Here is a 16,925-nt window from a genome sequence, read left to right as displayed (position 1 = left end):
CCGGGAATCCTCAGGCTTGCTGTGGCATGTCGGAAGTATTACAATACAAGTGAGTTCCAGTAATGGTACTGTATTATATGACTTACGATGGGGAAGTCCAGTCTGTATGTTTGCTATTTGTATCAATGTCAGCATAAGAGTGGCTGTGTACTCTCTGAGGCCCATGTTGGATATTTCACATTAATCAACAGCGGCTCCTTGTTAGCGTCTAGCCTACATTGGCACAGTAGATCTCACAATGACAGAGCAAAACAGAACCTGTCTTCCCCCCACCTCCTGCCTTCAGACCCACAGGCTATGATTAAGGGATTGGTGCTTTGCTTGTGGACACGTTACGTGAAGACCAACTGTGTTCAGATGGATTCTGAAACCTATACACATGTACTGTACCGTGTAGAAGTGGTTTATTTATGTAGATTATAAATATTTATAAATATTACATTAATGATACCCCTTATTGTCATAAATAAGTTGAGGCAGGGATTTGATGTTTATGATACTGTAAATTAATGGAAATTTGACATGCAACCAATCTCTTTCTGCCTGTCTCAGCACTAGCCATAGTCAATGAGGTGTGTAGGCTACAGGGTATGTTTGTGTGTGCGGTGCCTTATAGACCATAACATGATGAGAAGACACTGACCATGCACGAGTCTTGAAGCAAATCAAAATATGTTGCTCTTCGTTAATGATTGTAAGAGACTAACTTTCATGTCTGCCTGCCTTGGGAAGTGGACATAACAGAAAGAGTATTGAAGAAGAGTGTTACTAAGTGCATGCTGAGTTATGTGATATTATTGATATATTAAGACCCACTGTAGAAACACATGTGTTACCCCAGGCTCCTAGGCTTCCCTAACCTTCATTTCACACAGCACAATCTTTCACATCTGAATGGTCCCCGAAGCTAGGAAGCCAATGGCCCAATTATTGTGTCGCTATCGTACGATAAGGGCTCTGTAACCCAGAAACCCACTTTCCTCCCACAAGCACCAATGTTACAGGTACCTACCAGGTCAGACTCAAAAATTCAGAGCTGCCAACATCGGCCTCACGCGGCAACAGCAATTTGTGCATTATTTTATATGTGTCAGTCAAGCGTGTTAGGGTGTGTGTGTGCATAACGTGTGAAAACAAGAATCTCCAGCCAGCTTGAGTTAGCGCGGGGACCAGCCGCAAGGCTGGCTCAGTGTTTCCGCAGTGGATTTATGCTCTCTAATGAGCCAGTGGATCAATAATGAGGACGGCACAGGAGAGATGGGCTGAGATTAGCTGTGCACTGACAGGCTCTGGCATAGTGCTAGATGTCAAGATACTGATTATGTTGTTGTTTGCCTGATGTGAAACATTTACAGGCCTTGAAGAGTTACAATGTTGTTTTTGTATTCGTTTGTGCTGTCCAATGCTTGCTTGCTCTTTTTCTTTCTTTCTCCACTGTAAAATGGCAAAGATTATGAGGATACTCAGACGATGCGTAAACATAGGCCGCGTTCCTCTGTGTCGTATCTCACTCCACTGGCGGAGGGAGAGAAGATTGAGGCGGCACTAAGGAGAGAAATGAACTGAAGTGTCATTACCGTCACCTACAGACAGAGCCCTCTCTCACAACGAGTGGGTTCATACTAAAGAGAGAATGAATTGCAGGGTATTGATAGTTGACAAACTTTATAGGTCACTGTTGTATCATGATGTGGGAGAATCAGGGCAGTTAAGAGTACTGATTATTTTCACCTGCCCAGTGATTACATAAGAAAAAAGGTTCATGTTGGTATACAAAAAGACTCGATATGGTACAGACCTTCTTTGAGTTGTGGAAGAATATTCACATTTGATGTTAAATGGTAATATATTTGGTAGAACAGGGTGAAAGATATATGTGAATGATATACTCCTTGAGTATACAGCAGTTGGATGCAACAGAGAACAGTCTGTCTGTTCTGTTCATCTGCGTTTTGACTTCCCTCCAGAATGTTCAGACAACAGTAGGTCTTACAGAGGTCTGGGAGTAGGCAAGAAAACAATGTGGTAATCTGACGAAAGCTCATTAACAGATTTGGGAATAAAAAACCTCCTTCATTTCTCTGACACCCAGTGGAATGAGCCGGAACGTCCTGCCAGGTTCACTTTGGTTTGTGTTGTTTCTTTCTGCCAGTCTGTACCAGCCACCCTCGTTCTACAGGTCAGACCTGTTTGAATTTAGTACATTTTTGCATTCATAATTTTTATAAGATCCATCTATGAATTAACGCCAACTGATGGAACTCACAATTGGAGATTTCAACGCACCATGTCGATCAAACGAAAGTTAATCATGATTGAAATCTTTGAAACACAACCTGAAGGGAAGACAACTTTCAATATTGATATGACATATGCAAAGTATGTGTTCCTTTTTGGGGTCATGAATAAAGCATTTGTATGAAAACTTCTGCAGGTGTCTGTGCCACTGGCACTGTTAGATGGATGCTGGTGCGTCTCTGCTTAGGACAACCGGTCAGTCTCAGAATGTGAGACTGAAAGAAAGATTATTTCAATAATGTGAATAATGTGAATATTCAGTGAGCCTCAAACCAATTTGGTCCAGGTTTCTTAGACCAAATTTACGTAAAGTTCCACACAAGCACTAAGCTTTCAATCTTATCAAGTATTTGGTAAGTCCTTATCCCCCTCTTCTCAAGTCTGAATTGAATTTCTCAAATAAAAACATTGTTGTCCGTGTCGTTGCCCAATTTCCGACAGCTTAGCTCGTGCTTTTATTGAGACTTGTATTTATCTACCAGAGTGGAGTTGTTCTATAGTCAGAACATAACCATATACTCTGTATGAGACTGCAGACCACATGCAAAACATCTCCTCTCTTTCAATAACGTGACACATGTAGAAGTAAAAACGACATCACTGCAGCAGGTGTTAAGTATTCAATAGTCTGCAAAAATGACTTTGATAGATATCAGAAGAAAAAGACACAATATGACATATTGTTTCACTATGCACGGCACAAATATTTGACACCCAGTTTTGTCATGTAGGCCCACAGTGACAAGTTTAGTCTTTCCACAGACGCCACCAGGAAGGGATATCCAGTGAAGTATGAAACGAATGGAGCAGACAAGTGTGGCTGAGGGACGTATCAGGAAACACCCCAGATAGATGAAACATTGTTGATGCAGTCTGTGGCCATCTGTCAAATCTGAATTAAATGCCGTGCTATTGCTGCAGTTGCCAGGAACTGGTGTACTGTAAAGGGTCTGCCTCTATGTCTCTGTTTTCCTCATGTACCATTAAGGTTCAGCCTCATAGATGTGTTTGGCTAAGATAATCTTGTGTCCGGGTCTCTATGTTGTGTGTGTGTGTGTGTGTGTGTGTGTGTGTGAGAATGTGTACACTCTTCCACCCCCCATCTAATGTGTCAACAAACTGAGTCATAGCAGATTGAGGGAATGAAGCCGGTGGCCATTTAGACCACTGAGTTTCAACAATGATGTGCCTTTAACCCCTGGCGTCGCTGCCTGACTGTTGACAACCTGAAGCCTCCTGCGTAATCCCACGGGCAGATCAACGCTGTTGGAAGGATAAAAAAAAAACGAACAAGATCAAGAGCGCCGGAGCCCTCCACCAAGCCTTGTCTAGCATGCGTTTCCCTGGCGATGATGACGGAGCAGGATTGAGCAAACCCCCTTGAGCGAGCGTGCCCCTCTGAACCTGCTGTGGGAATGAAAGACCCAGTGAGGGATTAACCAGCTCAGGAAGTGACAGGATGTAACAGCTTCCTGGGGGACGCTGTGTTAGTCTTTCCTCTCTGATCTGGGGCAGAAAGTGGCCCTTTGACCTCCAAATAAGGAGATGTTTTGGCTACTGTAGCATTGTAGCACTTTTTGTCTGGAAGGGTTTAAGTTTTGGTGAGGGGTTCATATAAGGTGAGCCCCTTGTCAAAGTTGACAGCCCACACACACTCAACCCTCCCGGTGTCTGTAGTAGATACTATGTTTGACCTCAAAGGCCTTCCTTGTCATCCACCCCCAACCAGCCCCGCCCACTACTTTTAAAGACCAGAATTGGAGAGCCATTGTCCCACTGTCTCAACCCTCCACCCTTTCTGGATACAGGCTGAAGCTACATCAGCATATCAAGTCCGGGAGGGGCAGTCCTGTCAGTAATGGTGACTGGTGATGGTGATAGGAAGGCTGGGAAACACTTTAGATCCAAATTCTAAGGTCCTAAATGTCAATCAATAGGTAATTAGGCCTTAGTAAGTTAGTAAGTCTTACTAAGACATATTCATGTTAAACAAGTATCATATAAGGGCCTTATTACACTTGAACTTATGCTTATTACAAGCACCTGGATCTGAAGTGTTACCCTAACTCTAACCCAAAGGCTGCAGGGTAGGACAGCTTTGTCCAGTCTTACCCAGCTGTGTCCCTCCTTCAGAGCTGTGTGCTCCAGGTACACAGAGTGCTGGGGGACGGTCATTCAGGCCTGTCTGTCTGCTCCCCCAGGGCCCCTCATAGTGTTACATATGGTGTCAGGTGTCTGGAGGGAGAACAGACACCTTTGGTGTTTTGGAGTATTTCCCTGGCTTTTGTGTCAGTCTGCCTCCAGCGACATGGCATGTCTGCATTATGTTGTTTGTAGAATACCTGTCACTGCTAGCTTTGTGTCTGTAGGAAGAACAAAAACCTGTGACTGTCTGAGACATCTTCGGCAAAGGGGGTTGACGGGTGATTTCAAATGATGGCGCTTCTGCCATGAGCCTCATTCTCTGAATGGGACTTTTTTAGGAAAATCAGTCTCCAGAAGGATACTTCTGGGATAGACAACGCATTAAGCATTTATTGAATTTATAGCATTAAGATTGGTATGTATGAGCTTGTAGAATTTCCATCATGGACTGCAGCTGCAATAGTCACCTCTCTCACAGAAGCAGAGCTTGCAGCGGGTGTGTGTGTGTGTGAGAGAGAGTGTGTGTGTGAACCATGCGACTCCGAAGCAGCTGACTTTGCTGCAAAGACGACGGGGAGAGGGAGAGAGGAGCGATGAGCGAGCCAGCAGACAGACCTAACCCTTCCTCTTACTCCCCTACCTCTTACTGTACCCAGCCGCTGCCCCTCCCCTCCAGAGCCCTGTCACGTCCCTGGGCCTTCAACACCGAGCCGCAGGGTGGGTCAGACGCTCTCCTCCCCTCTCCACATCTCGCTCATGAATAAGACACAAGCCAGGCAGGCCGGGACGGAGGACAGCACGGCCGACTGTGGAACATGAGGCAGTCTGTGACGTCAGAGACGTTAATTAGTAAAGACCCCTCCCCTGGGTGTCAGGTTCACGGGGCGCTGACAGACGGCGTCTCCACCGCGTTCCAGGGACTGCTCACGCTCACTTTGAGGGACTTTCCTTATCACGTGAAGTCGTTTAGCGTAGTCATGCTCTGGGAACACCTGGTCATCTCTCTGTCTCTCATACGTAGGCAAACGGTATGTAGTGGTGTAATCCGGTCATTTCCTTATTGAAATACAAGTTACTATGCAAACTTAGATATCTTATTTATTTTATGCAAAGCTCAGTGACAAGGATACACATACTCCCATTGATTCACCCCTGGTCCAGTCACAGTACTATGGTAAACAGATACAGATGGAGAGTCTGTGGCATTTTCACTGTCAAGTAAGGGATCTGTGTGCTTATCCATTTGCAGTCACTTCCTCAAAGATATAAACGGCAAATATACAGCACCCAATTCAAATTAACATTGAAGAAACACTATCATTACAGTATAACATTGTTTTTTGACCTTCCCAAGATTCCTAACTGTTCAAAACAAACTGTGCTACAGTTAACCATTCCTGCAGCCTCCCCCAAGGGTAATGTCAGGCCTCCTGCCTGGAGTGTCACTGGCCATTTTACACCCTACAGGTTGACTTCAAGGACTTCCATGTGAAACAATGATGTCTGTAGTTCCCTGGACTGTGATTCCTTGGGCTGGGGGGACCTCGGGCTCTTTGATGTTTGGTACCCCTTAATTTCAGGTCCCCCCAGTGTGATATGCTTGAGCGCCCACAGATAATCCTTCCCTGTGTTGTTTTTGTTCCTCCTGCAGAACCATGGCTATTCTCATAAGCCCCGCCCCCACAGGAGGTGCCCTCCGCATGCCCTGCACAGCATGATGGGATACCTGCTGGGCGAGGAAGATGGACAGAGCCAGGAAACATGCTGACTACTTCATTTTGACATTACATACAAAACCGACCCTCTCTTAAACTCAGGGAAAGACTTAGACTCTAGGAGCATTTAGACATGCACATATTTGTAGTCATATACATTTAGCAGACGCTCTTATCCAGAGCGACTTACATTAAGTACAGGGACATTCTCCCCGAGGCAAGTAGGCTGAAGTGCCTTGCCCAAGGACACAACGTTATTTAGCTGTCTTGGTATGGTCCTGCAGACATAGTATTAGTGCACCTGAGGAAAGCTGGTGTGATAAACATAAATTGACTGAAAATCCCCTGAACCAGCAAGGAGGCCCCGGAGTGGCACTTGCATGTCGGCCCCTCCCCCTTGGCACTAGCCCCGCCCCCACCCAGCCTACCCCTTGTCGGGCTGTGATGCGTGTTATGAGTATCCAATCCCCGACAAATGAGAGAGAGAGCTGCAGCAGCGAAGGTAGCAGCAGTGCCGCCACCACCTCCGACCCCCCCTCGTCCATGTCTGGACTCAGCTCCTCCGACCCGCCCCTCTCCCACCGCCATGATGCACCGCCTCCCCCTCCCCTCCCCCCGCCTTTCCCTGGGGTCCCGCCCCCTCTGCCCACGTCCCTATCCAACCACGGCTCCAGGAAGAAGCGCCGCGTGCGCAGCTTCTTCTGGAAGCCGATCCCTGAGGAGAAGGTGCGGGGCAAGCCCAACATCTGGACCATGGCCGTGCGGCAGCAGCAGTACCAGATCGACGTGCGCTCCGTGGAGGAGCTGTTCGGCCAGCAGGAGGAGACAGGGTCAAGGCCGGGCGATAGCACGGCCACCGGACCCTCGGCGCGCATTGCACGCTCTCGCTCCTTCAAGGAGACCAGCAAGGACGAGGTGAGTGACACGGCTCCCAGGGGCTGATGGGAACCTGGAGGGCTTCCACACAGGAGGGCTCTCTGAGGTCACAGTAGGACCTCAGGACCTTTTGTGGTGTGGTCTTGTGAGGTAAAACTGCCTGGCTGTAAATATGAAAGATAAGTATGAGAATGCCAGAAACCCTTTACTGTGTGTCATACTAGTCTGTTCATTCAGGGAATCCACTGCTGTCCATCTAAAGTCACAACAGTCTGGCATTTTTTTCCAGGAAGTTACACAACTGCATTAGCTGTACATGTAGGTAATTATCTGTGGTGGAGTGTCAGAGACCTGTCCAGGACAGCCCTGATGATCAGTCCAGTAAAGCGATACTCTAGTGAGGGGTCAGGAGGCTCAGAACACAGAAGGACTTCCCAGCATCCCCTCTGCATACATGACAGAACAATTGTTATCACGTCCACAAACCTCTTGTTCTGCCCCCAAGGACTCCAAATATAGCTTCTACGCACATGCAGGCACATGCTGTGCCTTTTGAGTGGAGGCAGACCGTAGATACTATGGCTACAAGAACAATAGTGTCGTGCACCAGAACCATATCTGAAGTGTTTTTTAATGATTATCTGTAATACAGAACCGGTTGTTGTTTGCTGGTGCAGGAGACCCTGACACCTGTTACCATAACTACTGTAACGTTATGTTTCTCACCTCCCGTAATGTTTTGTTGTCAGTGAGCTCCGTCTCATGTAAAGTAGATGTCTCTTAAATGCAGTTTTTTTTTACAATTTGGTAAGTTTGACACCAATCAGTCTCCCTACCACAGTTTGCCTTAAACACACACATATGCCAACATACACTCATTCACTCATCCTGTACTGGACCTCTGTTAATAGACCCACAGTGATGCCTCAACTCTATAATCAGGACCAGAAGTATCCTGCTTGAGGACTAAGAGTACAAATTGTTCACCTGGGAATTGAAGGTAGAGCTTTCCGTCATTGTCTACGATGGTGGTGCGCACTACACGTGTGGCCCAGGTGGAATTTCAGAAGCCCTCTAGTGTCACCATGTGAAGCTCCAGGTTACATCAGAGGCAGCAGGGAACACACACTGGTCCCCTGGGATCTGGAAGAGGGAGGAGCTTGTTTGTGAAGGAGAAGGATTGCGTGTGTGTGTGTGTGTGTGTGTGTGTTGCGTGTACGGCCACGCGCAAGTGCGCAAGCCTGTTTGGATTCAATTAGATGATTTCATCACTGGGAGGTTTGGAAACAGAAGAGCTGAAGAGAATAACACATTGGCAGGTGCAGCAGGGTCACGTTTTAAATCACCAATTTGACTGAGAAGGGTTGAAGTAGCAAACTGACTATAAAACACTGTCCCATAAACCCATGTACCTCCATGTACCATTAAATCTATGCTGAGTCACCTTTCTCTTCTTTCCTCTCCTTCCAGATCAGCATTCTGGACTCTAAGCGGGGAATGAACGTGGGCATTTTCCTCAAACAGTTCAAGAAGTAAGTCTTGGGCCGCAGTGCCCTGTGTGTGAGACCAGTGGAGCGTGTGCGTAATGCTGCTGAGGGCTCTGGGGGAGGGATGCGTGTGTCTCGGTGTGTGAAACCCGATGCAGGTGTGTGGCGGGCTCAAGTGGCGAGGTCCAAACGTCTTGCGTGAGGCAGCAGGTACCTGGGAAAATTAGGTCACATGGTTAAGGGTCTGTGTGTGAACACAAAAGGTTTCAAGACAGGGAGTCGAGAACAGAGATGTTCTGAGTAGTTCTCAATAGTGAGGGGCCTCTATGCAACCTGAGCTTGGCCGGTCCAATAGACACATCAGAATGTTTCCGGAAGAACATGTTTTCAACCTAAAGACTTTGGTACTGTATGTGCATGCCAGTACTATAGCCTACATAGGTATGTGGAGTAAGAGAGATTGGGGGGGGTGGGGGGGAGAAGGAGGGGTGTGGTGAACGTTGTTGCTGCTTCTTTGCATACAAGCTAAGCCAGCTGATCTCATAGCATGTTTGCATGACTGACTATATTTCCATTGCATTTGAATGTGTCCCAAGAACACCTCCATCAACACTTACATCCTACCAGCGCATAAAAATGCCATTCATAGTCTATACACTATAAAAACTACGTGTTTGTGTCAAACTGTGGTAACTTCCTGTCGAGCTGCACTATTAAGTGGTTGCGTTCTACTTATACCCAGAAGTCCCAGATAGAAAAAGGGTGTATTTCTCCTGCTTGCCAATAAATCCACATTGAGCCTGTCCATTCAGCTGACACATCAGACCACCCATGTGAGAAAACTGCATTTATTATCCTGGACAGGGAGCAAGAGAGGGAGAGAGGGACATAGAAGGAGACACACTTAAATGTATACAATAGATGAATAGGGGCTCTTGCCTATGAAGCTCCTCTCGTGCACACACCAATGTGTGTGTGTGTGTGTGTTCTTCCTCCAGGTCCAACCACTCCATTGTGGAGGACATACGCCAGGGGGACGGCAAGCTGTATGGAGCCGAGCTGCTGAAAGACCTGCTCAAGCTGCTGCCTGAGTCTGAGGAGGTGTGTGTGTGTGTGTGTGTGTGTGTGTGTACACTCCTGTTTAGTGTGTGAGAACATATTGTACCATCCTCTGCTCTCTGCACAAGATCTGATCAGTAAAAACAAGTCAGCACCACATCAGCTTTGTCCTTTCCCTCCATAGATTAAGAAACTGAAGGAGTTCAAGGGAGACTCCAGTAAGCTGACTCTAGCCGACTCTTTCATGTACCTCCTGATCCAGGTACCACGGTAAGGCTGTGACTGGCACCCCCCCCCTGTCCCTTTGTACCCTGCTCTCAAACCCAGTGCACACTCTGTCCCCTGTGCAAGATGCCCCTGAACCCCATGTCCTCCCTCCCCCCCCCCCCCTGCAGGTTTGAGGTACGCATCGAGGCCATGGTCCTCCAGGAGGAGTTCTTCCCCTCCTGCGCCATGATGAGTCACGGTATCGATGTCATCCGAGTGGCCACCAAAGGTAATGGCACGCCACTGCTGGAGCACACACCCACAGATGCACACACTAGTACATCGGCCCCCACACATGCAGGCAGATGACCCAGATATCTGAGCCACCGGCAGCGTTGAAATGACAAGGACCAGAGGCCCGTCACCTGAGCCGGGACTGTGTGGGGACAGTGACACTGCAGGGACAGGGCAGGAAGATGGGAGGTCTGTACATACGCAGGGGAGAATGAGGACATACTAAATACTCGGGCAAACTTGGACAGATGTGTCCATAGGTTACAGTATGCAAAGATATCTGTACCTTGTAACAGCTGAAAACAACGTTATTCTTCTTGAGGGAAACACGCACACATCATTGTTTGTATTGCTAACTCTTTCTGTATCTTCTGTCTCTCTCTCACATACATAACCCAGCACATCCTTTCCCAGAGGAAAAGGGGGAGACAAAAATCCAATAAATTGTGAGAAGTATTTAACAAGGCCATCTCCCTCTAAGCCCTACCGCGGCAGCCCAGTGTCATTTTTAGCAGTCACAAGTACTCACCCCTCTTCTCTCTCTCTATCTCTCTGGACCTGGTTGCAAGTGTTGTCGACCTGTTGCCGTTAAATGGCTAGTTCACCAAAAACTGTAGTTAATTTTGGTTCCATTGGCAGTCGTCAGTAGGTGTCAGGAATGGTGTGATGACGAGAAGCCCTGAGCAGTGAGAGTGTGTCATGGAGAGTTGTTCCCTGAATGCTCTGATTGAGTTTATATTGATCCTCTCCTTCTGTTTTCTTCTCTCTGCTCTCCTTCTCCTCCCCTCTATTCTCTTTTCCTCTCTCCCCTCTTCTTTCTTCTCCTCTTCTCCTATCTCCCCCTCTCCTCTCCTGCAGAGTTGATGACCTGTGAGGAACTTCATGCCATCCTCCACCTGGTCCTGCAGGCTGGTAACATCATGAATGCTGTGAGTAGTCTGGGGCAGACACCAGGCTGGTGTCATGGGATTTTTATAAGGTGTGTTTTTCATTGGCGCATTGGTCTGTTCTGTGACAGGGTGGCTACGCGGGCAACGCCGTGGGCTTCAAGCTGTCGTCTCTTCTCTCCCTGGCCGACACCAAGGCCAACAAGCCAGCCATGAACCTGCTACATTTTGTGGCCCTGGTGAGTAATGGCTGCTATTCTGGGAAACACACACACTTGGATAATTGAGAAGCTGTGAGGATTTGGGGCCAAAAAACATACATGAGAAAGTCGTTGTACGTTCTTTTTGTCAACAGTAAGTTAGAGGTTACTGTAAACATCTACTCTCCTCTATGAAGACCACAGTTCAGATCAACAAAAACATGAGGAGCAGCGATGAATGTAGTTAGCACTAGAGTGTTGACTGCTACTTATAGTTGTCATTTGCCCAGCAAAAGGCCCATTCTCTGCCAATATTTAACACTGAAGAATCTTGGTGATGTCTCATTCTGTAAAGCTGTGGACCTTATCTACACACCTCCACATATATAAATTCGACCCCTTCACCTCACCAAGGGCAACTTAAAATAAGAAGCATCTATTTCCAGAATTGCCCTGTCAACCGTCTTGAAATTGGCCTCTCCATCTTTTATGACTCTTAGCAAGCAGTGTCCAACTGTCTGGCATTATGAATTTTGCAAGAAGGACGAAAGATGGCAGATGTTAGCAGAAAATGATGTGTTGCTCACTGTAGTTACATAACAAGAAAGAGCAGCCCCATATATATCCTTAATAAGAAGCTATAAGCTATAATCTGATTTTATAAAATCCCACAAAAGTAAATAAATGCATGAATATATCAGCTTTTTGTGTTATTTTTCATTTAATTATTGTGTTCGAATATGTTTTTCTTCCCAGGAGGCCCAGAAGAAGGATGAGAAACTGCTGAAGTTCACAGAGAAACTGCAGGATGTTCAGAGTGCTGCCAGGTATGTGTCCTCTGACAGGGATCACCTGGACAGGGTTTGATCTGACATTCATGGGTTTATTGATGGCTTTGTCTGAGTTTAATTTACTGTCTTTAAGAGGGATTCTAACTGAGAGGACTTTTACAACCACAATTACCCCATTTACAAGCTTAAACTTCCTGAAATGCTATAGTGTTTGACAGGCTTGCTTCAGCTGCAGTATTGTGCTTATAAATCAACACTTTTCAGACTTCACATCTACACCTGAGAAGAACAAGTCTTGATACCCAACGACCTCAAATAAAAGTGGTTTAGCACCACATTTTAGACCATACTTCAGATGCACCTGCTCAGCTGTGTGAAAGGCTACATCTACCTCATGGCTGTCAGACTTTGTTCCTCCACAAGGTCATTTTCTCTGCATGGCTGGATGCAGTTTCTCTTCCAAAAGGAGAGCCAAAAGATTACCTGCCGTCCCTCCTGCACCCCCCTCCCTTCCTCCTTCCCTGTAAATCTGCTGACACATCATTCCTCCTCTCTTGTTCCACCTCACCTCCTCTCTGGCTCTTTAGTTACAAGGGTTGTTGGACAGTGCGAGGTAATTGATTATGAGTTCATTTACAGTCCAACAGACTGGCACTGCAGTCCCCCCCCCTCAAAGAAAAACATTTGTAAATCCATCTTTTCCTCACAGTGTTTTGTTTTACTCAATGTTCCAATTGACCTTTAACCCATTCTCTGACTCGCCCCTGCAGGGTCTCGGTGGAGAACATAGAGTCAGAGTTCTCATCTCTCTATGTCAGGACCAGATCCCTGGAGGAGAAAGTTCAGGACGACCCTGAGCTCTTTCAGCAGCTGGACCCCTTCCTGCAGGTGGGAGCAGGACTGGCAGGGCCGGAGGCACTAGCAGGGGACATGTGGCTTAGACTTTGCTGAAGCTGAATCATGTAGTCAGGTTATGTCACCATTGGTCAAGTGACAGAAGTATAGGAGGCTATTTTTATCACATAACCAATGCACCTCCATGAGGGCACCTTTAAAACAGAGTTACTACATTTAGTTATGGACGTCCATACAGAAGTACTGGTGTTTCTCTTATGTTGCCTTGTGTTTGTGTCTGATAGAGCTCCGCACGCACGCTGCAGGATCTGAAGAGGCGCAGGCTGGACTTGCGGAAAGAGGGCAGTGCACTCATCGACTTCTTCTGTGAAGACAAGGACGCCTTCAAACTGGACGAGTGCTTTCGCATATTCCAGGATTTCTGCAACAAGTTCAAAAAGGCGGTCAAGGTGAGATTTTTCGTAGATACTTTCTCCCACTTATCAATGGGTGTGTCTGATGCTCGCTGGAACTCAAACCATGTCTTGGAAATAATTGGAGATTAAGTATATGACTCTTGCCATGTCTCTCCCTCTCTGCTCCTCCCGCCACTCCTCAAGGACAACCATGACCGGGAGCTGAAAGAGGCGGCCAGACAGCGGCGCCTCAGGGAGTTGGAGGAGAAGCGCGTCGCCTGGGCTGGCGCCGACCAGAATGCCGGATGCTTCGGTCGCAGCAGCAGTGAAAACGACGTGGACATGCTCACCAAGGAAGGACTCCTGGACTTCCTCCAGCAGCGCTCCCAGAGCCCCCAAAGCCCGCTGAGCCGCTCGGCCAGCGCACGCCGACACCGACACACCATGTCCGGCATGGCCGACCGCCAGCTACACAGCTACCTCGAGGTCTTCGGAGGAACCGGCGGCCCCAACGCCGCCACGGACTACTCCAAGTTCAACAGCTTGCCACGCTCCAGCAGGACACCCCAGCGCCAGACCACGGCCTGGCTCGTCTCCCAGGACGACAACCGCGAGCTGGGCCCCGGGCGGCAGGTGACCACGGCGACGTCCCCCCGTGCCGAGACGGAACCCATCAGCCCGCTGGCCCGGTTTTCCTCCGCCGGCTTCAACGCAAATGAGGATCCGTACGTCAACAACAACTACACATCTCTGTCCGAGGGGGACGTCTCACCTCTCAATTGCAATGTCTTCCAGAAGACACCAGTCGCCAGTGTGACAACGGGACACATGAACGTCAGCGTGGAGAAACACACGCTTGTCACCGGCCTCCAACTGTTTGACCTCCCCAGTCCCAACAACAACAGCAACCATATGCATTCAATCAACCAGGGCGACTTACTGGTGACCGACCTGGAGAGGGAGACCCCTCCTAAGACCCTGCATCTGATGTCCTCGTCTTGTCATCAGAGCTCAGACGGAGGCCCAGAGTGGGAGGCCGAAAGGGCTGCTCAGTATGTCGCTTCGCGACAGAAAGAGGAGGAGGAGGACAGCAGCACTGTGTCATCGACGACTTGCGACACGCCCCTCCCTTTAGACACCTCTGTGTCCAATAAGAAGCCGGTGTTTTACATTGTAGACTGCACTGAGACAGATTGCTCGGTTGCTTTAGACTATTCCGAAGTCGAAAGCTCTCCTCTCATAAGGGAAGGCCTGGTCCACGACATAAAAACCACTGACTGCAACAACGAATTAGGAAACATTCAAGACCTGAGCTCCCTTTCCTCCAATTATGAGTCCACGTCCACCAATGAACAGTCCATTTCAACCAATGAAGTGTCTGCATCTAAGCTGACGGACGAACATCCCGCCTCCGCCACACAGTCCTTCACTACGGAAGAGGGGGAAACAGACAGCTGTGACATAGCCAGGGCCAGACAGGTGGGGGAGAAAGCAGTGAAGACTTGTGGTGTGAAACCCTCAAGCACTAAGAACAAGGGTGTGTCCAAGTCATCTAAAAATAGTGGGGGGCGAGTTGCCCGGACACTCACCGCCTCCGAGACCCAGGACATGCGCAAGGTGGTGCCCATCACCAAGCTGGCTCGCTCCGGCAGCAACGCAAGGCGGCCAGAGAGACCACCGGGGCACGAGAGCAGCGAGCCGGCTCGCCCCCTCCGCGACCAGAGCACCCCAGTGAGGGGGCACGACGAGAGGGCAAGCCGGACGCGGCGACACTCTAGCCTGCCACCGGATGAGTCTAAAAGTCCGAGAGGTGGAGCCTTGGCTTGTGGTCTGTCAAGATGGGCTCGCGACCCCACCCCACGCAAGCCCTCCTTCCGCAAACCCAGTGCCAAGCCTATTAGGAATATCCCCAAGGCCCCCCATGAGGAGAAGATGTGCCGGTCTACTATGAGAGCCCTGGCCCAGGCCCAGGCCCAGGGTGTGGGGACCTCCACTGAACCCAGCGCCCCTGAGACCCCTGCGCACTGCCCCAAGACTGCATCTGGCCTGCCCAGCTTTGCCCGCAACACCGTAGCCTCCTCCTCCAGGACAAAGGAGATGGGTCCTGTGTCCACTCCATCCACCCCCTCCAAAACCCCTTCCATCCTCGCCCGAACTGCCTCTCAAAAGCAACCTGCCACCAGGACAGTTCCCCCTCCCACCACAGGGGGGCAGCACTTGCCCCGAGGGGAGGAGAAAGAGAAACCCCAAGGCACCAACCTACGAAGAGTGCAGAATGTCCGAGCATCCAGCCGGAGCACCCAGCGCAGTAACACGCCCACTCCGCCACCCGCGCACGAACGCACTCGCAAGAATAGTGTTTTCTCTGAAAGATCTTTCCTATCAAGAGACTCTGCAACATCCTGCAGGACCCATAAGCCCACCTGGAAGTAAAACTGGAATCTGATTGGAGGAATCTTAGAGGGAGGAAATAGTTAGAATTTGTTTCCCCAATTTCTTTACAGTACAATCTCTTGCCATAATGTATAGAGCAGAAAAACTTCTATCTTTCCTGGTTCAATGACCAACCAATCTCACCTCAACTCCCCACTGATTTTTGCAAATTGCTGAACAAATGCAATGTACCATGTCCTTACACTCTGTAGATAGAAGATAGATTATATTTTCAAAAGTCCCTGTGTGTGTTTCTGTGCATTTTCAACAGGGAAGAGAACTGGCAAATTCCACTCCTGCCCTCTTTGCTCCTTCCACAGAACATGTTTGCCTGCTTTGTGATCTTCAGTGACGCTGTTTGTGATGAAACCTTATGTCAAAGTAGAAAAAAACACCTACTGAACAACACATATGAATGCTGCTATTTTAGATTTGACAATTCTGGGACTGAGTTTGGAGTCGTCCGTTCAGGGTTACAAGCTTTGCAACACCGCGCAGTTGTCTTTGTCTGTGACTTAATTATCTTCCTCTATCGCCTCGTCTCTGTGCAAAGCCATGTTGGACTGAGCTCAATGTGCTGTTATTAGACTGGCTCTCCTCAGCAGCGGGCTGGGAGGTTCTCCACTGCTCCGGAGCCAAGTTTTCCCACAACAGTACCAGCTCACACAAAATGGCTGCCGCTTCAATCTCAATCCTATTTGGTAATACTGAGTCAAGTACTGGAACTGCACCTACCCTAGTCCCCTGTCCCAAAATTCAGAAGAGTGACACTGTCTATTAATTTGGTGTGATACCTCTGCAGTGCAACGTCGTACACTGCGTTGCAGCAAGTCTGGGCTGAAGGTGACCTTGGTTTGACTTGGTTTGACTTGATGTCTTCTCATGTGCTTGTGCTACTGTTGTCATGTATTTCTGTTCCTCTGTACTTTACGCCTCCATTGTCTCATGGAGTAGTCCAAACAAAGGAAAATGTTTGTTTTTCCAGCCCATGCTACTGTAGCTAGTTTGACGATAATGCTATAAGAAATTGCATTGAACATTGTACTCTTGAACTGTAAAGACACCTAGTAATGGTGTTACCAGTCTTGCTTTGAACGCTTTGTCCCACTCTATATGACGCATCAACATTTCTGCTGTGAATGTGGTCTTTTATTTGACCCCTCATACAGTGTGAAGTTGTAATTGTATGACCACTGCTGGTCAGTACTGTAGACTAGCCTTTTAGCCCTGCGATTGATCTTCACACCACTTGCCTTTCAAACTGCATTGTGCCATTGACTTGA

At 48.3% G+C, this 16,925-nt stretch overlaps 1 protein-coding gene across 2 annotated transcripts; it reads left to right on the top strand.

Moving 5' to 3' along the window:
• Positions 1–6,602: 6,602 nt before the first annotated feature.
• Positions 6,603–15,642, top strand: fhdc1 (FH2 domain containing 1). 2 transcript variants are annotated; one of them, XM_084687390.1, is made up of 12 exons: positions 6,603–7,073; positions 8,505–8,566; positions 9,520–9,622; positions 9,765–9,850; positions 9,976–10,076; positions 10,940–11,010; positions 11,100–11,207; positions 11,925–11,995; positions 12,730–12,847; positions 13,099–13,263; positions 13,414–15,396; positions 15,442–15,642. In XM_084687390.1, exons 1-12 carry the CDS (start codon positions 6,603–6,605, stop codon positions 15,640–15,642), a joined length of 3,540 nt encoding a protein of 1,179 aa, XP_084543516.1. The 2 variants fall into 2 exon arrangements, with proteins under 2 accessions (XP_084543516.1, XP_084543515.1); XM_084687389.1 differs by having other exon boundaries at positions 13,414–15,642.
• Positions 15,643–16,925: the final 1,283 nt, after the last annotated feature.

The sequence above is a fragment of the Hypomesus nipponensis genome, chromosome 22 (genome assembly GCF_054491055.1).
Source record: "Hypomesus nipponensis isolate SF chromosome 22, ASM5449105v1, whole genome shotgun sequence".
NCBI lineage: Eukaryota > Metazoa > Chordata > Actinopteri > Osmeriformes > Osmeridae > Hypomesus > Hypomesus nipponensis.
Note: the sequence above shows the minus strand (reverse complement) of the source record. Positions and strands in the feature narration are given on the sequence as shown.

Bases quoted from the DNA above. Each gene is read 5' to 3' on its own strand.
- fhdc1 (XM_084687389.1), top strand. From the start codon at position 6,603: ATGCGTGTTATGAGTATCCAATCCCCGACAAATGAGAGAGAGAGCTGC. The intron at 9,623-9,764 runs GTGTGTGTGTGT...TTCCCTCCATAG, and splicing joins TGCTGCCTGAGTCTGAGGAG to ATTAAGAAACTGAAGGAGTT. The intron at 11,011-11,099 runs GTGAGTAGTCTG...GTTCTGTGACAG, and splicing joins CTGGTAACATCATGAATGCT to GGTGGCTACGCGGGCAACGC.